This window comes from Astatotilapia calliptera, chromosome 6, assembly GCF_964374335.1.
Source record: "Astatotilapia calliptera chromosome 6, fAstCal68.1, whole genome shotgun sequence".
Lineage (NCBI taxonomy): Eukaryota > Metazoa > Chordata > Actinopteri > Cichliformes > Cichlidae > Astatotilapia > Astatotilapia calliptera.
In genome coordinates this window covers 38,645,079-38,669,991 of record NC_137427.1, presented here as the reverse complement: position 1 = coordinate 38,669,991, position 24,913 = coordinate 38,645,079, and the positions used below count along the sequence as shown (strand labels likewise).

The following is a 24,913-nucleotide window of genomic DNA, read 5'->3' as shown; positions in this document are numbered from 1 at the left end:
CCAGAGCCTGAAAGGGTAAATATAATCCAGTGTACCACTTAATGAACTAATAATTTAATCTATCATCATTCTTTATGGATGCTGTGTGTGTGTTTGTGTTTGGCAGTCACCTGGGTGTGATGTGATTTACATGGACTGTGGCTTGTAGGTCCTTTTCATTGTTTCAAAGTGCAAGTCTGGATAACATCTGAGTGTGTGTGTGTGTGTGTGTGTGTGTGTGTGTTAACCACCCAAATGTGACTTAGGAGGACCACACTGTTATTGGGAGACTCTGTCAAAGTTTGCTTCATGGTGACATCACTCTGGTTTTAGGAGGGGTCTTCTCGTATTTCTTGACAGTTTGACCTACAGCATGCAGAACTGACTACATGTGCTTTGTTTCTATGTGGTTTGAAACTCAGGCTTGAACATTAAGATAGATAGTACTATACAACTTAACTTGTTTTAGGCACTTTTTACTGCTGTAATGCATGGGCTCTCTCTGGCTGTGTACTCTGGCTTCTTCCCACAGTCCAAAGATGTAGCTTATGGGGTTAGGTTAACTGGTGATTCAAAACTGCCCTTTGGTGTGAATGCAAATGCTTGTCCTTCCATGTTAGACTGGTGATCTGTCCAGGTTGTACTGCCCTATGGTAGCTGGTATAGGCCCCAAAACTGCTACCCCACAATCCTGATAAGGATAAGTGGAAGAGGATGGATGATTGCAAAGGAATCAGTTGTTAATTATTGTAGCCAGTATTTTTTTCAGAAGAAAACATTTCTTGAGTGGAAAGCCCCCCCCCCCCCCCCCCCCCCCCCCCACACACACACACACACACACACACACACACACACACACATGCAAATTAAAGACAGAAGCACAGGCCTGCCCAGTACAGTTGCAAGAAGAGCACTTGGTCTAATCTTTGTGCCATCTTTTCTTTGTTGCAGGATCTTGATGAAGAAATGCCTCAGCAAGGCTCAGAAGCCATGCATTCTTCTTCAGTGCAAGATTTTGAAGAGGTAACATTGACCTAGGACAGATTTTAATGAATGTTTCTCATGCACGATGTGTACCTTACGCTATTTGCCAATAGTGAAATGGTCTATTCATCCTCTTGAGTGATGCATTTTTAGTAACTGTCAGATTACTGTTCTTTTGTCTTCATTCTCTATCTGTTACACACGAAGACTGAGACCAGCCAGATTCAGAAGACTGTGAGCTGCCTAAAGCCACAACCAAACAGCTTTCCAAACAATGATCTGGACCTGAAACATCCAGAGCCTGAAAGGGTAAATATAATCCAGTGTACCACTTAATGAACTAATAATTTAATCTATCATCATTCTTTATGGATGCTGTGTGTGTGTGTGTTTGGCAGTCACCTGGGTGTGATGTGATTTACATGGACGAAGTTTATTAGTTGATATCTGCAACTGAATTGAAAACACACCTTTCCAACTGTCCAAAACAAATAAATGTTGCAATATTTTGCTAACAGTGTCACAATCATCGTCTGGTGTGCACAACAATATCATCTTTGGACAAGTGCATTCAGTGTGTGGGACCGGTTTCCTCCCTCAAGTGGCTTGGCTTTAAGTGCAAAGGTGAGACATTTAGTGAATAGGTACAGTGTATAGTAAAAAGCATTAATAGAGTTCAACAAGTTAAGACGTGCTGAAATGAACACTGCTCCCTTTTTAATTAATGGGTGGTCACGTCTAATTAAAGAAATGCAGTATTACCTCATTGGTGCAGGACCTTGTAAAAATGGTATACTTGGGATTGTCCTCAATTCCCCATTCCATAACATAAACTGCTCAAAATAATAAATGGAACACTTAAACAATGCGATGTTACTCCAAGTCAGTCACACTTCTGTGAAATCAAACTGTTCACTTAGGAAGTAACACTGACAACCAGTTTCACATGCTGTTTTGCAAATAGAGTAGACAACAAGTGGAAATTATAGTCAATTCACCATAATAAAGGACTGGTTCTGCAGGTGGTGACCACAGACCACTTCTCAGCACCTATGCTTTCTGGCTGATGTTATGGTCACTTTTGAATGCTGGCGGTGATTTCATTTTAGTGGTAGCATGAGACAGTCTACAACCCACACAAGGGGCTCAGGTAGTGCAGCTCATCTAGCGTAGCACATCAATGTGAGCTGTGGCAAGAAGGTTTGCTGTGTCTGTTAGTGTAGTGTCCAGAGCATGGAGGTGCTACCTGGATGTGGAGTAGGCCATAGGAGGGCAACAACCCAGCAGCAGGACCGCTACCTCCACCTTTGTGCAAGGAGGAACAAGAGGAGCCCTGCAAAATGACCTCAAACAGGCCACAAATGTGCATCTGTCTGCTCAAATGGTCAGAAACTGACTTCATGAGGGTGACTTGAGGGTCCAGCATCCACAGGTGGGGATTGAGCTTGCAGTCCAACACCATGCAGGATGTTTGGCATTTGCCAGAAAACACAAAGTTTGGCAACTTCAGCACGGGCACCCTATGCTCCTCACAGCTGAAAGGAGGTTCAAACTGAGCACGTGACAGTCTGGAGATGCCGTGGGGAATGTTCTGCTGCCTGCAACATCCTCCAGCATGATCATATTGGCAGTGGGTCAGTAATGGTGAGGGGTGGCATTTCTGTGCCTGCCAGAGAGCCTGACTGTCATTGGGTAACAAGATGAGGTCCTCGGACCCTTTGTGAGACCACATGCTGGTGCATTTGGCCCTGGGGTCCACCTAATGCGAGACGACACTGGGCCTCATGTGGCTGGAGTATGTCAGCAGTTCCTCCATGACAAAGGCATTGATGCTATGGACTGGCCCGCCTGTTCCCCAGACCTGAATCCAATTGAGCACATCTGGGACATCATGTCTCACTCCATCCACCACAAACTGTCCAGGGGTTGGCAGATGCTTTAGTCCAGGTCTTGGAGGAGATCCTTCAGGAGACCATCCGCCACCTCATCCCGAGCATGCCCAGGCATTGTAGGGAAGTCGTACAGGCATCTGGAGGCCACACACATTCAACTACACACTTTCATGCCACTCAACTACCTAAAGAACAAAGTATTTAATAAGAATAATTCCTTCATTCACATCTGGGATGTCCTTTTTTGGGGGGGGGAGGGGGATTAGCAGTGTATGTGTAGTCATTAAAGTATCCTTAATGTGAACAGTTTTGTTTTTTTTGTTTTTTCAGCATTTGACATTACTGCAATGCTTTGACAAAAAACTACTTCACTTAAATAGAACTGCAAAGCTAAATTAAGTCTATCAAAATGTGTTTCAGTTTGTTTAGGGGTCTGGCACAAATCTTGCCTTGCAAAATTGGCAAATCAGAATTGCCACCAGTCAACACAGGTGTGTATCCCATTCATATTTGGCTTGACTTTTTTTCAGTTTATTTTTTACCTGTCTAAAGTATTGATCAATTAAAAAAACTTTTGTTCTTACATTCCAGAAAGAAGAAATTTCTGAATATTCAGGGGAGGATGGATTGCCACATTCAGTTCTGGATCAAATATCAAGCGATGATGATGGCAACCACAGCATATCAGAAGAAGAATATGTGCCAGATTCAGAGTCATATGATGAAGATTCAGATGAAGACATCTCATTATTGCCAAGCACATCAAAAGGTCTGCTATGCCAAGATGACATCTCCAAAGCGCATGAACAATCAGATTCAACGAATTTAATCCACAACTTGACAAAGGACAAGCCACAAGATAAAAGTGAGCTTTGCGAAACTGAATCAGAAAAAATGACTTTAAGTAAAAGAAATTACTGCTATTTTTGTGGCAAACCACAAACTAAAATTTCCCGCCACCTGAAAACGCACAAAACGGCTCCTGATGTTGTGCATGCATTTTCCCTGCCTAGAGACTCAAACGAGCGTAAAAGTCTGTTAGAGAAATTGAGAAATAAGGGAAATTTTAAGCATAATGCTGCAGTTTTGCATGGTGGAGTGGGACCACTGAAAGTGAAGAGAAGACCCAAGATTAAAGCAGTAGAGGGAAAGTTTGCTCATTGCTTTTATTGTCAAGGGATGTATGTTCGCAAGGATCTTTGGAGACATGTCCGCAGATGTCCTAACAAACCAAAAGATGACACGGATAAAGAACCTGGAAGAACCAAAGTACTCGGCCTGGCTTTAACTCTGGAGTCTCAGTGTTATCCGCAGGTGTCAAGTGGAGTCTGGAAGGTTCTTGCTGTTATGAAACAAGATGAGATTGCCTCAGCTGTGCGAAATGACTTTACTGTTATTCAGTTTGCCCAGTCCCTCTACAATAAACATGGACAAGACCCTACAAAGTATGATTATATACGACAGAAGCTTCGTGAAGCGGGACGTTTGTTGTTGTGTCTGCGCACAGAATTCTCAGTGCATAACATGGAAGAAGCTATTAAGCCTGCTAATTTCCAGAGAGTTGTGCAAGCAGTAAAGAAAGTTTCAGGTTTTGATGAAGAGACACTGTCATACAAAACTCCAAGCCTTGCGCTGAAACTGGGACATACACTGCATAAAATGTCTGACATTATCCATTGTCGTGCCCTCATGACAGAGGATGAAGCCCTAATCAAGTCCACTGATGCGTTCAAGAAGTTGTATGTCTCCAAATGGTCTGAGATGGTGTCTCACCGTGCCTTGAACACATTGAGTGAGGCAAAGTTTAACAAGCCATCAACATTGCCCTTTACAGAAGATGTTCGGATTCTCCATCACTACCTTCAAAAATCTGCAGAAAGTGCCTTTTGCAGCTTGGAGAACGAAGCCACAGCTCAGAATTATGCCCAACTTGCACAAGTTACACTCTCACAAATCATTGTGTTCAACCGAAGACGTTCTGGAGAGGTTTCAAAGATGCGCCTCAAAAGTTTTCTTGAAAGAGACAAAACAGCACTCCACACAGATGTTGCCATGGGGCTCTCAGAAATGGAACAGAGACTCTGTAACTATTTCTGTAGAATAGAAATAATGGGAAAAAGGGACAGAAATGTTCCAGTTCTGCTAACACCAAGCATGCTGGATGCTCTGTCACTACTTGTTAGTAGGAGGCCTGACTGTGGTATTTGTGCCACTAATATCTACCTCTTTGCAAGACCCCGATCAATGAGTCATTACAGAGGAATGGACTCCTTGCGTGTTCATGCACACCAGTGTGGAGCAAAGCAGCCTGAGTATCTAAGATCGACACAGCTCAGAAAACATGTTGCCACACTCTCACAAGTCCTTAATTTGAAAAACAACGAACTTGATCAGGTTGCAGATTTCCTGGGTCATGATATCCGCGTTCACCGCGAATTCTACAGATTACCAGTTCCCACAACACAGCTGGCCAAGATTTCCAAACTGCTTTTAACACTGGAAAAAGGACAACTTTCCCAGATCCAGGGGAAATCACTGGATGAGATCAAAATAGAAGGTTTGTATTGAAAGGAGCAAATATTAGGGCAGTAGTTGAATATTATGCTTTATCAACCGAATTAAAACCTAAAAGCACAGACCATTCTGTTAAATGTCCATGATTTAAGGTTCTTGAAGTCTATTGTTTCATCACTTTGCAACATTTGGCAAACTGCAGAGTGGTGGCCTTAAATAGTAAAACTATGTACTATAATTTCCAGTATTTGTTCTGTATTTTGTCATATCTCGTTGTTAATGTGAGGTTTTTGGGGGGTTTGTGTTTGGTTTTTTGGGGGGGTTTTCCCACAATTTCTCAGATGAAATTGCATTAAGTGATGCTGAAACAAAGGACAGTGAGAGTGAATCAGATGATGATGACACAGCACTCACAATGTTGGCGTGTGGCACCAGTGAGCCTGTACATGCAGTAGCTGATTCCACAAACACAGCGCAGCTCCAAGACACTGTAGATTGTGGTAAGTTACCACTAGCTTGGTTTCTGTGGATAAAATGTTTGTTACAAATATTAAAACTTAATCAAATTGTGTAATCAGCAGATGAAGGACCACTCACAATGCCTGCAGCAAGTGAGACTGCTGCTCCCTCTGAAGGTAAGGGGTGCAGTTGGTTCTCTAAGCTTATTATTGTTTCATCACTTTGCAACATATGGCAAACTGCAGAGTGGTGGCAAAAAGTCACTTGGATGAGTGACAAAATGTTTCTCCCACTGAAAACGCTACGTCCAGATTAACAGAATCAACGTTTTGGGATTTACTTACCTGGATGATTGAGCATGCATCAAGAGACTTTTATTCAACTTTTTATTCAGTCTTTTATTCACAGCGGAACACTAAATGTCTCATTTTAGAAATTTGATAAATTTTCAAAGAGAATTTTAGCTCGTTTTGATATTGATGGTAGCAACACATTTCAGAAGTTAGTACAGGGTAGCATCCATTCTTTTAACCACCAAATGTTTTTTGTTTTTTTTGTTTGGTTTTTTGTTTGTTTTAACTACTACTACTTTATATATCTTCCAGAGAAAAATGCTGCTCAATCCCACAATTCCCGAAGAGCTCCCAAAAACATGTGGTCCAAGGCTGAGGTTGCTGCAGTGATGAGGCATTTTAAAGACCACATAAACGAAGGGAAACTAGCCACCAAAAATGAATGCAGTCATTGCAAATTGGTAGAAGATCCGGTGTTGGCAGGAAGAACAGTTCAAAACATAAGAGATTTTGTAAGAAACAGAGGATTAACTGCAAAAAGGCAGAAAAAAATGAACTAAAATAACTGTTTAGAGAGCTGTGGTTTTACATCTTGGTCAGATTGCCAATTGTTGTTAACACTGATGTTCTGTTTAAAGAAAAAAAAGTTCTTGTTAAATACAGAAGTAGTTTGTATTTCATAATTTTTACATTTAATTTATTTAGGGTTTTTTTTGACGGGTTATATTTAAAATAAAAAATTATAAATGCATATTTTCTCCCCTTAATATTTACCTTTAAACTATTAAAATTCATTTTAAATGTTTTTAATTTTTCTGTTTTCTATATTTTTATATTTCTGTGGGAAGCGTGGGCATTTTTGTCCATAGATTTCTTTTTTTATTTATGGTTAAAATTAATGTTCAGATCCAAGAACACTAATAAAATGATGTTCCAGTAATCCTGTGTCCTGTCAGATGTGTATTCATGGTAATGATGAGCTATTTACATATTACATCATTGTCCCTTTAAAGACCCAATATTGTTTTTTTTGGACCTCATAAAACACATTGTTGTCAAGTGGACAATGTCTCCAGAAAACACAATAGAGTCTGGTTGGTGTGTATCAGTGTATCTAGACTTCTATAGGGAGTGTATGAGGTCTGAAGTGACCCAAATTTTTTTTCAGATTTTTTCGAACACTTTAACCTCGCTCCCTTGGCTCTAAGTCCTTTCAAAAGGGTAGTCCACTTAAACCACCACCGGGCGGATTGACGTAGTATAGTCCCGCCATACCACATAGACCCGTATGTGTGTGTGTGTGTGTGTGTGTGTGTGTGAGAGAGAGAGAGACAGAGAGAGAGTACCTGGCTGCTCCTGGCCTCATTTTCCTTGTTCTCTCTGGAGATTTGCTTTGCTCTGTTCATCAGGCCTTTCAGTTTAATGTTGTTGGCAGCGTTGGCCACAAATGCACTGCTGATATCCCACTCAGGCTCCTGAACCACAGGAAGTAACACAAAACCTTCAGTATTATAGAGTGACAAAAACTGAAGATGTCAATCTGCTCTGACCTGCTCCGAGCTAAAAATACATAAATCAGACTGGCTGATCTTTATGATCCTTTATGATCCAGAACTGGAGGCGCTGAATCCAAAACACGGCGCAGTAGCTTTAGTATTTTTTAGAGGTTTTACTGTGTTTGTGCACAGATCTCTTAGTTCTCACATCAGTTGCCTAAGTCACAGTTTATCCATAAATCAGAGCTTACCTATTCATAGAAATGCAAATACTTTCTAAGACTCTGAGTCGTGTCTTTGTGTGTGTTCAAATAGTTCTGAAACACATAAAAGTCAGTGCAGGTTTAATTTTATGATAATAGGAATACAGGTGTTGTGTACAAGTGTTTCACAGTCTAAGACCCGTATTGCTTAAAATTATTAAGGGAAAGATTTTTAATCAGAGTACAACATCAAGTCAGCTGCTTTGATGTTCATGAAAATAACAACAGCTGCACTAAAGGGACAACAATGAGACAACCCGTGAAACAGGAATGGTGTGGGACACCATGGACACTGAGGTTTTCTCCCTCCTCATCTTTTCTGACCTTTTTCATTAATTGTGCATTTGGTTAGAGTCAGTGTCATGAGGTGATACTTGGATCCTACAGAGGTTGCACAGATAATGAAGGTCTGCTGTCTCCCAGCACAGTCTCAAGAACACGGAGGAGATTCCAGGAGACAAGCAGTTACTCTAGGAAAGCAGGACAGGACCATAGAAGGTCCTTAACCCATCAGCAGGACCGCTATCTGCTCCTTTGTGCGAGGAGGGACAGAATGATCACTGCCAGAGCTACAAAATGACCTCCAGCAGGTTACTGCGTGAATGTCTCTGACCAAATATTTAGAAACAAACTTCATTTAGCGCCCAACATCCCCACGCCCTGGCCCTGTGCTCAGTGCCCTGCACCATGGGGCCAATTAGCATTTACCATAGAATACCACAATTGACATCTCCACCACTGGCGCCCTGTGCTTTTCACAGATAGGAACAGGTCGCTGCCTGTAGCATTGTTCAGCAGTGGTTGTCTAAAATGGCACATCTATGGACCGACACCCAGACCTCTACAGGCTAGGCAACAGCAACCTGACTTCCATTATGGATTGGGATAAAATTCTTGGATCCAGTGTCAACACCCTACACTGGTGCTGTAGGTCCTGGGTCCTCCTGGTATGGCAAGAGCATGCAGGCAGTTCCTGGAGGATGAAGGAAATGTGATACCACTGACTCACCCTCAGACTCGCCTGACTGAAATCTAATAGAATAGCTCTGAGAGATCATGTTTCGTTCCATCTGACGGCTCCAGGTTGCACCTCAGACTATCCACGAGGTCAGTGATACCCTGGACCTCATAGAGTTCCCCCAGGACACCATCCATTGATTCACTTGGAGCATATTGTTAGGCATGCATACAAGCATGCCCAATCAAACTATTAAATGAGTTGCAGCAATGCAATTTCAGCAAAATCTTTGACTTTTGGGTGTCTTTGAATTCAGCCCTCTGTAGGTTGATCATTTTTATTTCCATCAGGTTATGTGGCCTCCTTTGGGTCCTAACACAACACCCAGTCCATGTCAGGATAGATGTTTAAAATGCATTGAGATCTGCCACTGCCACTGCTTTAAGCTTTTTGAACAGTGTATGTGCATGACGGTGCACCGTCATACCAAGTGCAAGTCATACCAAGCATGTTTGGAGCAGGTTATTACAGAGTAGAAATCAGTGTTTTCTATGATAAGCCTCATGTGTCGTACTTCCAGAACACCTTGCAGGTCTGTTAAACCGTTGAGTTTCTCTTTTGCTTCGCTGGATGAAATATGTTCACAGACACTCTGTTTTATTATTTATTTCCCACCAAATGGACGGGATAAAACACTAAGTACGGCTACCTTGCTTCAACCCACCTCATCTGACATCCAGTGGGACAGCTGGCGGTTCGTCTTGCTCTCCGTTGTGACGGCAGCCACTGATTCAGGATTGCATCTGGCTCTGGAATGAACGGCAGTCCATCGCTCTTCTTCTTTCATCTCCTCATCACTGTCAGTATCTGACACTTCTCCAGCTGCTTCCTCTTCCTGTTACAAAATAAAAGCATCACTGTGGAATAACTATAAAATCATTATATAAAGTGACTGGATAAGCTAGGCCTTCTTCAGTGTGGGAGTAGAACAACTTGAAACCTTGAGCTTTTGATGAACTGGATTTGCAAGAAGAATTTGTCTTCACTCAGTATTAGGCAGTCTCTCTCTTTTGTGTTGTATTTCACAGAAAGTGAGCATTTTATGTGTTAGATTAAAGCAGCCAGTAAACCCAATAAAGAAGAAAACAAGTGGTGATGTGATTGTTTTCTCTTATGCATTTTATAAGAGCCTACATTATAACAGAAGAGCAAAATGTTGTTATAATAAAGCCTTTAAAAATAAATGTTGAGCAATTACAATCTAAATCACAGACTGTACATAAAAATACAGACTTATGACTTTTGTACTTATTATAAAAAATAAGTAAGATGCAGATACCTGTGAGAACTGATACCTGTCTTTAAATTTACAATAAAACACAGCCTAGCTGACCTCAGAGCAAAGGACACTGAATGGGGCTGTAGCAGAGTAAATGGTTTTGTGTGCAACCTACAGACAAAGGTAAGAGCTGTGATTTCTACACAACAGATTTCTATTGTCTGTAATTTTGTATATAGTTTAAGAACATATATAATACTGTATAATAGTAAGTGTTGTCATTAAACCACCATTGTAAAAAGATGACAGTTCCACCTGTGGTAACATATATTTGCTGCCTGCAGTAGAACAACACAAAGACACCAAGCAGAAAAAAGACTTATTACATGAATCAGATACTGCATAACGTGGAGTGAAGGTGGACTGCAAAGTGGCTTGCAGAAGCACAGCAAGTGTGGGCAGGATAAGGCAACTCAGATAGTTTCCCAGCTAAGTGTGTGAAAGGGTATGAGGCATCAGGTGATGTGGTCTGATGATTGCAGTGAAAAGAAAGAAAAGAGAAAGAAAGAAAGACAAATGTGAATATTAGCACCGCACCTGCTCTGAAGCATCCTCCATCCTCTCCTTTCGCTCTAGTTTCCTCCGTTCTTTCTGCCTCTGAAATTAAGAGCAAGGACATGATGGCTATTGGATGATAGATGATGACATGAAACATGAGTAAACAGAGGTGGAGAAGCACACGTGTATTAGAATGTATCATAAAATGAGGAAAGAGGTTGGTTAATGCATTTTAACAATGTGTGTGAACAGGTGGAGCAGCAGGGAATGTGAGTAGTGCTAAGCTGTATGATAATGTAGCAGATGCAGTCATTTCAGTTAGAAAACAGCTTTTAACACTGACAACATACTATATATGACATTGGTTTGCACTCAATGTCATTTACCCTTATATTGTATATTGTATAGCTTTCTTGTTATATGTAAAATTGTATTATATTATTTAATTTATTTTTTTTTACTTTAAAATATTTTACTTGCATTTTTAATCACTCTTATATTTAAATGTTCATTTTCTATTTTATCTAGGGATTGAGAGTAACGAAGTTTCTATTCTCTGTATGTCCTGTACATGTGGCAGAATTGACAATAAAGTTGACTTTGACTTTGACTATAAGCTGTAGGTATCGTAATAGTACTGTGTAGACCTGAGCCACCACTCTGTTCTTTACACTTCGCTTCCAAGCAGCCAGACACTCGTGTCGTTTTTAAAGTGGGGGTTTTTTGGCACTAGTTCTCCAGGCTTTTTGAAGGTTGGCTGCTTTTCCACTTATCCACTCCTTGAATCTGATCATTTTAACTTAACTTTCACATCATCAATAAGCAGAGGCGGACAGGAAAGAAGTACAACAATGAGTGTCTACAGCCAACCTGTAACACAAAGCAGAGGCTCCGTCCTTGTTTGGAAGTCAAAATTACTGGAATTATGAATACAGAAAAGTACACGAAGATTTTGATCCACCGTGCAGTGCTATCTGGAAGGCATCTGATTACCAACAGCTTCACATTTCAGCATGAAAATTATCCTAAAAACAATCCCATTGCAGTAAAAGCATACACGAACACACAATGAAACACTATCAGCCATGGATTTCCCCAGATCCCAGACCTCAACTTTATTGAAGCAGTGTGGGATAATTTTAATGGAGAATGGCAGCTTTAAATGCCCTTCAAGAAGCCTATGCAGGAAGACTACTTTTACGAGAAAGTGTACAAACTCTGCTTTTGGCTTTGGCTTGTACATTAATACCATTCATGTTTACACGTTTAAATAAATTGCTGTACCTACTTCACATTTTCCTAGTTGTGGTTCAAGACTTTGTACAGTGCTGTTGTGACTTTTTCTTACTTACTTTCCTTTTGGCCCTCCTTCTTTCAGCTCTCCTTCTTGTTCTTTCCTCATCATCCAAATCTTCTTCATTGTGCATCATGGCCTGCTCCACAAACAGGAGCAAACACACACACATTCATTCCATGACTGGCTTTAAACACAAGCTGACCAAATGATGACGCATAGTTTATAATCGCTCAGTGTACCTGTGATGACTTCTGATCCTTCCTCCTGTGTGATGGGTCATGGGGTCCATTCTGAGCCTCCATCTCCTCCTGTCCAGAACCGTCTAGACACAAACAAACAGGAATATTCTCATTGCACTGAGCCGTTTTCCTGCAAAGTGACAGGACACAAAAGGCATGACGCGAAAACACAAACAGCCACTTTGCTATCAGTTTAACTGGGCCTCTAATGACGGGCATTTGACTATATTTTCTGTTTGTCTGTAGAGTACGAGAGCACGTGCTCAATTCAGATCTCTGACTGGCCAATTTCCCTTGCAAAACCATGCAGGTGATCGTGTGGCAGCTTCTTACAGAAGGAAAGGAAAGGAGGAAACACATAAATGTGTCACCTTATCTGATCTCATGTTTCCCCTTCTTTTTCAGCCTTCTGGGCAGCTACAATAAACACAACTGCTATTAACTTATTTAAATACAGGCCACTGTACATCTCTATTCTTAAAGCGTGAAAGAAAAAGCACAACACAGGATCACGGAAAGGTCAAAACTAAGATGTCAGTTTGCTGTTTGGGTCAAACAGACGCTATGTAAAACTCAAAGTACAACAAATATATCAGTGCCAAGTTAGATATTTGTTTAAACTGAAAAAAATGCAAATAAATCTGCCTGTTTCTCCTGATAACGTCAGTGGGTGCATCTACATCATTCAAGACCACAAGACAATTTTCCTTCATGTAGTGCTTCCAGCTTACGTGCAACTGAAGCTACTTTGTTGTTTGTGTAAAAGGCACAGATGCAGGTGATTCTACACTCTATTTGTGGCATCAGTCTTTTCATTGATTCTTTTCTTTTCCCCCCTCGAGATGTTTGTCTCATGATTAAAGCCAAAATATAATCACAACTAACTCTGCGCTCTACACGATTCAATTGAAATTTTAATATGGTTAAAAAATATTGAAATCAGAAATGCAACTTGTTACAAAATGCAACATGCAAAATGTAAACAAAGCAGTTTTATGTAAGGAGTTGGGGAACTCCAGGCCTCAAGGGTCGGTGTCCTGCATGTTTTAGATATCACCCTGGGTCAACACACCTGAATCAAATGATTAGTTCATTACCAGGTCTTTGGAGAACTTCAAGACATGCCAAAGAGGAAATTTAGCCGTTTACATGAGCTGTGTTGGAACAAGGACACATCTAAAACCTGCAGGACACTGGCCCACCCCTGAGTTAGATGGTAATAAAGCCATCTCCATTGACAGGATCAGATAATTTAACAACTTAGGCTCTGGTTACGCAGGTCTAGAGACTGATTGGTGACCACCTTACAACCAACACTCACTACGGAGAAATGTGTATTTTCCAACCAACCATTGATTTGTTGGCAGTTTAAACCCTTTAGATGGTAAGTGACCACCTGGTGACCACTAGGGAAAACGTGTATTACCAACCACTAGTGAATGGTTGCTGTAAGATGAAGTGGTATACAGATCTGCAACAAAAATCTCCTTCAGATTGCTTTGTGACAGTTTGCCATAGTCTTCTGTAGTTTGCATTGAAGATGCCAACTTGTCAACCAGAAACTATTGCAAAGTACAGTGGAACTCCGACTTACGAATACCCCATTTAAAGAAAAATTCAAGTTACGAAGGCACTGAACGGCAATATTTCTGCCCATGTTACGGCAAAATGCCCGTGTAACGAAATCCGCTGGCTCTGATTGGCTGAGCCTACAATGCCCACAATGCCTTCCGAATCATGTGACAACCCCTTGAACAACGTATTGTTGTTCTAGTTAGCAATTAGCCTATAGCCTATCGTTCAGCATCGCCTCACTCAAAAGGTGCCATGGGTGATTCGACTTACGAGAATTTTTGACTTACGAAAGACACTCGGGAACGAATTAATTTCGTAAGTCGGGATTCCACTGCACTTTACAGCCTTACTTACTTACAATCCAAGTCTCCAAGAATAGAATTACAACTAACAGTGGTAAATAACTAACAGTGGTAAAAACAATGAGAAAACACAGAACTCATGGAAAACAGCCACCATGACAAGAATAACGACTAAATTCCAACAATGCTAAAAACAATGGTAAAAAAAAACAAAACAGCCAAACAGCAAGCTTGACCAGAACACGAGGGACCTCAGACTGGACCAGAAGCAGTTAATAATGTCTGATTTAAAACCGTCAGTTGTTGAACAGGTTCTTATGTTGGATGGGAAGATTATTCCAGAGCTTAAGGCCAATAATAGCAGAGGCCTGATGGCTTTGAGTCTTTAGGTGAGAAGAGGGAACTGCGAGAACTTGTTAGGATGATGAGTGCCTCAGTGACCTGGAGGCAAAATAGGGAGTTAAAAGATAATAATAATATTAATAATAATGGATTGGATTTATATAGCGCTTTTCAAGGCACCCAAAGCGCTTTACAATGCCACTCTTCATTCACTCTCACATTCACAGATGTGTATTAAGGAGTTAATACAGGGCGGTGTTTAAAAGCACATAACAAAAATGTAAAATCTTTAGAACCCCACAGGTAGCCAGTTCAGCTGAGCTAAAACAGGAGTGAAATTACAATCAAGCAGCTGCAAACAACAGAGATTGGAATTAGTCGAACTAAAATACAAGGAGCTGCAGTAGTCCTGCCAAAAAAGTGTGGATAACTGTTTCAGATCCTTCAGTGCAGCAGCGCTTTATCCCATCATTGTGCTTCTGTTTTTCTTTTTAATGTTATTGTGTTAAAGTGCACAGAACAAAAGAACATTTTGAGTGTGACTACTTCTCTACCTTTCTGTGTTCCTTTTTGTTTTTTCATGACTGTGACAGACCTAGTAGGTCCTAGCATGGTTTTTCCTATGTTGGCATGTATTACTTTCCCTCCCCTGACTAATGTTTATTACATGGCACCACAGTTGTGTCTGTTTGCATAAACATTTGCCTACACAGAGGGGTTTTCAACCAACACACCTTCTCCCATGCAGTCCTCAGCACGTAGCTCAACTTTGTGTATGCTGAAGGCTGACTAGTTGACAATGCTGACAGATGTGAAAGAAACTCAATGATTAAAAATAAAATACACTATGAAAAGCACAGACAGTGGCTGCAGTGGGCATTTTTCACTGTTTTTAACACCTCGTTTCACTTCAACTCTTTATAGGTTACTAACGTTTCCACGCCTGGAAAGGACCAGCAGCTGCACATGTAAGAGTATCCCACAGGCTGGAGGGCTACTGTCTTTATTTGACAACAGCCACTTTTTGTAGGTAGACGGGCTGTCCATAACTCCTTATGGATTACCAATGGAGGAGCACATAGAGTCCATTGGGTATTGCCAGCTGCAGCTGACTCTACTTAGCAATTATACCAGGAGCACTTAAGTCCAGGAAGAGAGCTCCAATACCAGAGAGCTTTTCTCCAGTGTGTCCTGTGCATTTGTAGACTCTTAGTTTCTTAGAGCGTCCCTCCTTTTTTAACTTTCAACAGGTGAGTGGAGGCTGTGGTGAGGGAAACGCTTGTGGGCCACACGAGGAGATCATCATGCCTGAAAAATGCCTGACACATCTGAGACCCTCTGGACAGAAATAGTGCTCAAACAGCTAGAAGCATTCTAGAAATATTTCACTCTTGCTCTTGTTTAATTTTCAGCTGAACATTACCCAGTAAGTTAAACTTTTCAAATTCAAACAAGACACATTTACCAATCAATCAATTATTAAAAACTCAGACGGGATGCCAGAACTGGGATGGTCGAAAAAATGTCACACCCAACCGTTTCACAGATCAGTGACCTCGCGCTTAAACTAGAAGCAGGGAGGGCCAGAGCAGCCTGTGCATTTCAAGTGACTATATTTACTTTTTATAGAATATTTGACATGCCACTGAGATTTAAAGGTTTCAAGGGTTACAAGGGAACCTCCACCTTTATCACACTTGTTAATGACTATATTTGCAAGACAGTGAATCATGTAGTAGTTAGAGGTTAATAAAACTGCCTGCAATTTTTTTACTTCCTGAAAAATCAATATGTTGAGTAGTCATAGATAGTTAGTAACTTGTTGAATTTTTTCTCTCTAAAGTATTTCCTTAATAGGTTGCCAGTTTGAATAAACCATGTAATATGCAAACTTTGTCTGGTAAACATATTTAAACATTCATCAGACTTTTCTATTTAGACCAGAAGTTGGGTGAGATGCCAATTAAAGGAGCCACTGGTCATTTTAATTCTTGTGTGAGTTTATTTTTCAGCCATTCAAGATTTGGTCTGCTGTGTTATGAACAACAGAAGAGATCAAATGAAACAGATTTGAAACAGATTCTCCTCCTGCTGGCCACATACAGAATGTAAAAGGGAAATTTTTCCAGTGTGTTTTGTGTTGGTCATCATTTTGTAAGTGCAAACTGATAGACTTGCAGAGAAAGAGCAGGCATAAAATCATTAAAATGTTTAAATCACTTTTAAAAACACACTTTTTTTCAAAGGCCTTCTAGGAGTGTTATCAGAGCCAGTTTGTAGTCAGTTTTTAGTCAGCTGTTGGTCATTCTTAATCTTTTTACTTTGTTAATCTTATTCATTGTATATCTTATTGTTTATTCTACTCATGTTGATTTATTTTTATCTTCTTTTTCAATTATATATTTGTTTTGTTTATTGATTTCATTGTATGCTTAAAGTATGGTTTTAACTGCTATCTCTGTTTTATTATTGGAAAGCACTTTGGTCAACTTTGTTGTTTTTAAAAGTGCTATATAAATAAAGTTGGATTGGATTGGATTGGATTAAGAATCATTTTGTGAGTCAGTAATGAGAGCAGTTTTCTGTTGCTGAGCTTCCATGCAAGCTGCGCTCTGAACAATTTGTTCTGCTGCCCTCGGAGCAAAAAGAAGTCAGAAGTTCAGTCGGAGAGCACCCTGGAGAATAAGTCCATTTCATAAAATGTCTTGTGTTATCAGCCTGCTGCGCAAAAACAACATCAAGCTATCTGAGCTCTCAAGGTGGTAAATTTTTAAGTCTTGAGGCTAAGGCTGATGATACATTTGCACACTCCTGGCATGTAGCCACATCTTTACCTCAGCTATGTCTTCCTGATATGAAGCAAACCTTTTCAGTTATCGTTGTGAAAAACCAAGACCACGTAGCAGAAGGAAACCAGAATTATCTCATACTACCTGTCCATTTGCATTGCTTGATAAGAAATTGAGTCGGAAATGTGGGAATGAGTGGGAAATCTCTGGCGCTAAACGTACATTGGTACAGATTGCCACACACACACAACAAAGTCTCCTATACTCCCAAATATGAAGGCAAAGAGGGGGAAGGAAAGAATATACTTTATGGTGTCATGCGAACATTTTTACCCCTCAAAAACAACATTGCTGCAACTGGTGCTAAGCAGAGCAGACTTTTTCATCAGAAACAGTAAGACACTGAATCGTTTTACCTTTCCGAAATGGCACCACCTGACTCAGTGGCACCAAAGACATGCAAAGGTATGAAAAGAACAGGAAAGAGGGAAGATGTTTACACGGGTGCAACAGGCTTGTTTTGAATTATCATCCACATTTAGCCAATGTCAAATTACAGTTTGAAACAACATCACCACAACATAAATACCACTTACATGAAGACAGCCTATAGAGAGCTATTTTACAGTATGCATTGTGGGGTTTTTTGGGTAGGGCTGCCCTCCATGCTTTAAATTCATGTGTTAGTAGTGGAAGATCAGCTGGCATGAACAGATTTCAATACATATGCAAGGTTGCATTTTATATGTCATCAAATCAGGTGATATCTGTGGTGTTTCATTTCATACTGTCTTTATCAGATTTACTAAGAATACAGTAATCCAAAGATATGCGGACAACAACTGATTAATATGATCATGTTTCAGGGGAGCTTATTGTCTGATGATTTTAGTGTCAGAACCGTCTTTTTCTTTGATGACACACAGCCTTCTAATGCCACCGGTTTAATGTAGCCAGCATAGTTTCCATTTATATTCATTCTTAAAATATTTGACTACACAAATGAAATGTGAATGACCATTTTATGATGAAACTGAATGAAGCTGGATGTTTTGATGAGGCATTTATACGCAGTTGTCTGAAGTGCTTAAACTGTGTACATGCAAAAGCAGACACTTTTTTCAGATTCTTGCTTTGATTTTGCTCATGTATTCGATTCTTCTTCTAGAGAGTTGTACTCAAAGTAAATAACTTGCATGTAAAGCACAATTAATGCAAAACAGTGGCGTCTTCATCCCTTTTTTGTGCTGAACTTGAGTTAAAAATCACATGCAGACACTAGCATACTGCTCTGATAGAGATTCTCGTCTTGCAAGTGAATGAAATGCCCCAGTAATAAGACGTAATATGAATAATGCCGAGTGCTGCAGAACAAAGCGCAATATGCAAGTCCCGATTTTTATTTCTGTCAATATGATGAGAAAACAAGTTCTCCTGGAGGATTTGCTAGTTACGCTACTAAGTAAGCTAGATAGTTACATGTTACAACATGTGCATCCTAATCATTTACTAGCTTCTTTTTGCACTGACTGTGATTAAGAGGCTTCATGAAGTCATTCATTTAACTGGCACATTTAACTCCATCCAACTTCATGACAAAAGAAACATGGGATTGAAATACAGCCAGTGCTATGACAATGTGGACTATTAGACTTTTTTTGTATGCATAATCAACATAGACTCAAAGGTTCAAAAGTAAAAGGACAATTCAATAAGAGGAGGTTTCGTGGCTAGGTGAGGTCTATTCTTTTATCATTTTATATCAAACTAAATTGACTTACTAAAAGATTTAGATTTTCTTTTCAAGGGTTCCAGAGATATAAAAAAAAAATTTTTTTTGAAATGGCCAAAGCACTGTGGATATATGGATGATGGCAGAATTATTTCCTTGGTTTAAAAAAGGTCCTTCAAAATATCTAGTCAAGTCAACACTCTCACACTCTTGATGAAGGAGGCATATTGTTGTCAGGGTCTACAATCAATAGATTCCTTTATGAATCCAAACAGAGTGGGTTACACTCAAAACCATAAAGACCAGATTAGACTGGAAGAGCCTGCAGAGTTCTGGAAGAAAAACTTCTTTGGACAGATGAAACAAACATGAACTTGAACCAGAATGATGAGAAGAGAAAAGTATGGCAAGAAACAGAATCACGATCACAATCGCATTACATTATCTGTCAAACATGGGCAAAATATTCATGAAATGGCTGCCAGTGGAACGACGCTAGTGTTTATTGATGATGTGGCTGCCAGCAGAAGTGGCAGTGCCTTTATTTTCATACGCACATGGTGGAAAACAAATGCTAAAACAATTTAGCTTTTGTCCGTCAGATACACAACTAAGCACTATTTTTGGTAGAGCGTGCTAGCGGGCCGTCGTTATTACAGTTTTTTTGGAAAATACGGCACACTTAAAATCAATCCTTTGATTTTTCTGAAAGTCGACAGAGCCCCTTATCATCCCGTGTGCCTTATGTTTGAATTCTGGTTGTGTTTACTGACCTCAAATCGATTTTATGTACACGGTGACAGCACTCGAAAATCTGTCAAATGTTTTAGTACGACTGCTAAGCTATGAAGCCGCACCGCTTGATGGATTGTCGGAGCATTACTGCTATTGTAGGCAGGAGCCTTGCAAAGTGATACGTACTGCGCTTCAACATAGTATTACCGTATTGTGTGTATAACCTCTTTTTACGTTTTGTGGATATTATACATGCTTATGCTGAGGATATGTTGGCCAATTTCCACTGGAAATGCCTTTTGGTTAAACTGTCAGCAAGGATTTGCACTGTTACATTTTTATATAACTTTAATGCACATAAAATAGCTGCTTATTTAAGTGAAAATACATTGATGACTTTTTTTTTCTTTTTGCACCAATAAAGTTGTGGAGTTGTAAAGTGTCGATTATATTGTCAGTTATATCCTTATTGCAAATGTAATGTGTTTCAAATGTATAAATGTATAATGATAAACATTTTTGGTCATATTGCCCTGCTCTAACTCCAAACCAAATAATAATGACCCAAAGCATGCTCAGAGCAAAGAAATTGAATAGTCCTCAAGGGACAAGTCAATCACCTGATCTCATCCTGAAAGAGCAGGATTTTAAGTTACTGAAGACAAAGGTGAAGCCAAAGAGACTCACAAACTACTGAACGTGGCTGCAGTACCTTGGAGAGAATCTTAATGGATTAAACACCATGATGGTGATTTCTAAGGTTATTTTGCCATGAGTCTTTGTCTCAAGTTTGTTTTTAAATTTGCTCGAGAAAACACGTTCATTTATTGAACGAGATTATACAGGTGTGTGATACATTCGGATTATTTGTCACAATCTGCACCAGATATTTGGAAATGCATCTAGAATTGTCTTTAAATTAATCTGGGAGCATGGGAAAAGACCACTGGAAGCATCAGGTCAGAAGATGCAAATTCAATTAACGCAACAGGAAACGAATATCCTAAAAATCCACCATTTTCTCCTGCTTATCCTTACCAGAGTTGCAAGGGGGCTGGCGCCCATCCCAGCTTACCATCAGGCGAGAGGCAGGGTACCCCTTGGACAGGTCACACATAGAGACAGACAACCATCCGCACTCACATTCCCACCTATGGGCATTTATATTAGTAAACCTAAGCCACCAACATAATTCAGAATACAAATCAGACATGTTAGTTTGCATTTAAATTAAATGTTAATATTACTGCTGCATGTGATGAAATTTCTTAAGGGTGACTACAAGATTCCACTGTGATGAACAAGCATGTCAATCAATCAAGGCTTTATTCGCCACATGCAGATTGCCCTGCAGTGAAATGGGACCCCCCCGACCTTACACACACAACACAGATGTTGTGTGTCACATGGGGATACAGGTCGGAGATCGGTAGCGTTACGAAAGAAACACTGAAATGTACACTACAATGGGAAAGTCCAAGAGGAAAAAAAGAGACCTCTACTCATGCTCCTATGGGAGGTGTCAGGTTTTAGTTAACGGACTCAGGCGCAGACCGGGACTCTTTACAGAGTTTACAAATTTATTTACACAACGACACCAGGTGATGCTATTTACAACGTGCTGGAGGGAGGGGAGGGGGGTCCAGGGTTCCGGGGTATGTGAGGGGAAAGACGGGAATCCGACGCCCTCCAAAGGCTCTCTCTCTTCACTCCCCACACTGGGGAAACACAAATCCACTCACTCGTCCACGGGATGATAGGCAGGCAGGGAAAGGTCCGGGAAAGGTCTGTACACAGAAACTTTAGTTAGAGGCGAACAGATGGAAAGAACTCACAGATTCTGATTCACAAACTACTGAGCGACTGACGCTGATAGCTCAACGATCCAGCGACGAGTGACACAGTGCTGCTGTCTTAAATCGGCCTTGTGATCATCCCGATAGGCAGCAGGTGCGTGGGCCAGGGGCGGGAGCCCATAATGAGCTGGATCAGCTGGTGAGGCACAGGGACCATGACAGGAGGACAGGATATCAGGATGATTCAGCGAGTTATGACTGCTCTCTATTCAGCCTAGGTTTGTAATATTTACTCAGCAGATTAAGCACCATGGGAGCTTTCAGATCAGGTATGAAAGGCAACATTAAGTTATGTGCTACATGCATGAGCTTGTGTGCAATCTCCAAAATGTTAACAAGAGTGTGTACTGCTTTAGTAAGTCCTCCAGAACTGAAACAGGGCAGCAGGTTGAGTCTACACTGCAGTTGTTATTTGCAGTAAAGAACGACAAGAATATGATTGGTGTAAAGATTCTTCTGCAGTTTATTAACAAGTGAAAAACGTAAACTTTTTACTGCAATTCAAAGAAATCTATGTAAATCCACTAATTCCTTCGAGTGATGTCATGAAATAATTGTTTTAATGATGTTTAAATTAGGACGTTGTGTTACATTCACATGAAAACAGAAAAATGTTATCTTTGTTCTTTCAAAGATAAATATATTCTCAAATCGGTTATTATTCAAATGGTGGCCCCAAAGTGACGTTACACAACAACACAGTCATGCACCACTAGCAATCTGAGGTTATCTTTCAAACATACATGCTGTTCTCCCAAACCTATTTACTATTTTATGCTGACTGCAACAGAAACCTCAATATCTTCTCTAACTGTTTCATGGTTAAAAAAAAAGTTTCCAGGAAAGTGAAGCAATTCTATCCCCTGGACTGCTGGAAGAGTTTAAGGGTGATAAATAAACCCTGACCTTGCTCTAAAGACAAGCAGTACAGCAGAACAGAGAGGCTTCTGACTCAGACATACAGATAAACGAAACAGAGAAAGTAGTCTTTGCGCACATTTCACTGAAGTGGTAAGCTACCAAGGTCCTCGCATTTAATCCAATTATATCTTTGTGCGTTTTTTTCCATAAATGACAGTGTTCAAATTCATCTGCAGGTCTTCCAAGGCTGTTTACCAGTAAAGTATGCTAACAAAGCATAAGAACTGAGCTCAATGTTTTTTAATAATCAACTGCAAACTATTTTGGTGAAAAATAAAAAATATTAGACACATTTCAAGAGAGAGAGGCATAACTAACCTAATTGCACCGGTGAAATAAGGTCATTTGCTCGGATTATGTTTTTACTCACAGACACGTGGTATGACATAAATATGATTCCAATGACACTTTAAATCTACGGAGGAACCCCACAATAGCAAAGATGATGGTAAAAGTCTAAAGAGTTGTCCACACAGCGAGTGATTCTCTTCTTGCTTTTTGCTTGGTAGTTACTGGACACTAGTAGACCAATCCCTCCAGTTGCCTAAGCAACCTTATAATGCATTAAACCCAGAGCATTGAATAGGAGAGTCGTGCCATCACCACGTGTGATGCTGAACTATTGCGAGACTCCATCATCCTCGCAATAGTTCAGAATGTTAGTAACATATGCTAGCCGCGCCATAGCATTATACCAGTATAAAGGTTTGAGATGTATTTTAAAAGGCAAGAACTTAAAAAAACAACTAAAAAGCTACTCAAGGGCTCTGGTTTAAACCTATTCCCTCAAATCTCAAACAGTAGCATTCTTTGCTCTCATTGTTAGTTTCAATCACTCACCTCAAAGTTGGGAGAAGTTTAATTCCGGTTAACCCGCCCGCTTCACAATGCCCACAGTTATGTCACTTGCTGTGACTCAAAGTCACTGAATGTCACTGACTTTCTATGGCTTCTGATTGCCAACCTGCTGTGTGGACACTCCCTAGCTTCCAGAGGAATTTTTTTTTTTACTTTATTCTTTTCTTGTTTTAGGAAGAAAATCAGAAATCATCTTATGCAATTTCTAAAAGATAGTGATTTTATATCCCAGCAACCACTAAAATTAAACTTTACTTAGATTATGTTTGTGAATACCTGCCTACCTTCATCAATACATCATCTTGAATTTTGACACAAATTCTTTCATGCTTGGAAGCTCTGATACACATAGGTCCATAACCTTTGGACAATGGCACTTCTTTTTTTTTATTTTATTTTTGCCTCTATAAACTACCAAAGCTAATTTTACAGAAGCAGTAGTAAGACTGTAGACTTCCAGCTTCCAGTTACAGCCACTTTTATGAGCAGTCCTTCAATTTCAGAGGCTCAAAAGAAAGTCAACAATTAACTGATTGTTTCATAACCAAGTGAGGTCTGTGTGATAAAATATGTGGCGCTGATTCCTCACACCATTTACAGAGCAGAGGAACTTGCTTCCATTTTCCAAATTTGAACCGTAATCAACTTAAAAAGAAAATAATTTTACATGTTTACATTTAGGTAACAAGTTTCTTATCCAGCCTCTGTATTATAGCTGTGACATTAAATTCAAAACGGGTAGTTCCCCCTATTTTAGCAGCTAAATCTTTTGGCTAATTAGTGCCGAGGCTAATCACACACAGACGCACCCAGTTTTGTAAACAAATACAAGACTGAAAGACGCATGCAGGACATGCTATCGCTCTGACTCATGTGTGTCTTTATGTGTTGCTTCATTGCAGTAAGTAGATCACTATAATTCCTGATAGGACAAAAAATGAATTCATGGTCTTCTTAATCATATTTGTATTGGGGGGGGGGGGGGGGGGGTGTATATATTCCTGTCTTATTTCTATGCCATGTTTAGTTTTCACCAAACATGGTGCTGTGCATTATGTCCACAGCCAAGTCTTAGTCTTCTAGAGGTTTTGTGTTTGTTCCCCTCCAAACAAGCCTTTCTTTATCCGTCGTGTTCGAATTGTACTTTCATGCTGACTGAGGTCTGTAGCGTCTGAGATGTAGCGCTAGGATTTCTCTGAGGATTGCATGGTCTGATCTTGGGGTGAATTTGCTGGGACGTCCACTCCAGTCACAACCAGTCACTGTCTGTGACTAGGGTTTTTATGTGTTACTTAATTCCAGTAAGTAGTTCATTATGATTACTGATAGGGCGGTAATCATAATGAAGCCGTCACTGTCTGTGACTGGTTGTTTTTCAATTCCATTCCTGTCCTATTTAAAAATGTGTTTGTAAAATGATTATCATGATTGAAACCACAGGGCCAAATGTGCTTGACAAGGAATAAAGCTGCCCTTTATGATACAAAAGCTGCTGTAACTTTAACTTCTTCTGTTCTCTGTGTATTTTGGAACCGGGGGAGGTTGTGCTTGAAAGCTTTACTCTGATTTAATGCCAAAATCTGTGACTCTTA

General features: G+C 40.1%; 1 protein-coding gene across 1 annotated transcript in view; it reads right to left on the bottom strand.

Annotated features, from left to right (window-relative positions):
• The window catches only part of LOC113024691 (uncharacterized), a 48,306-nt gene that overhangs the window by 18,765 nt on the left and 4,628 nt on the right, over positions 1 to 24,913 (bottom strand). Inside the window, exons 2-6 of the mRNA XM_026171963.2 lie at positions 12,212 to 12,294; positions 12,028 to 12,108; positions 10,715 to 10,774; positions 9,563 to 9,733; positions 7,468 to 7,596 (exon numbers count right to left, since the gene is read on the bottom strand). Coding sequence (XP_026027748.1) covers positions 7,468 to 7,596; positions 9,563 to 9,733; positions 10,715 to 10,774; positions 12,028 to 12,108; positions 12,212 to 12,294 — 524 coding nt within the window. The remainder of the gene's footprint in view (positions 1 to 7,467; positions 7,597 to 9,562; positions 9,734 to 10,714; positions 10,775 to 12,027; positions 12,109 to 12,211; positions 12,295 to 24,913) is intronic.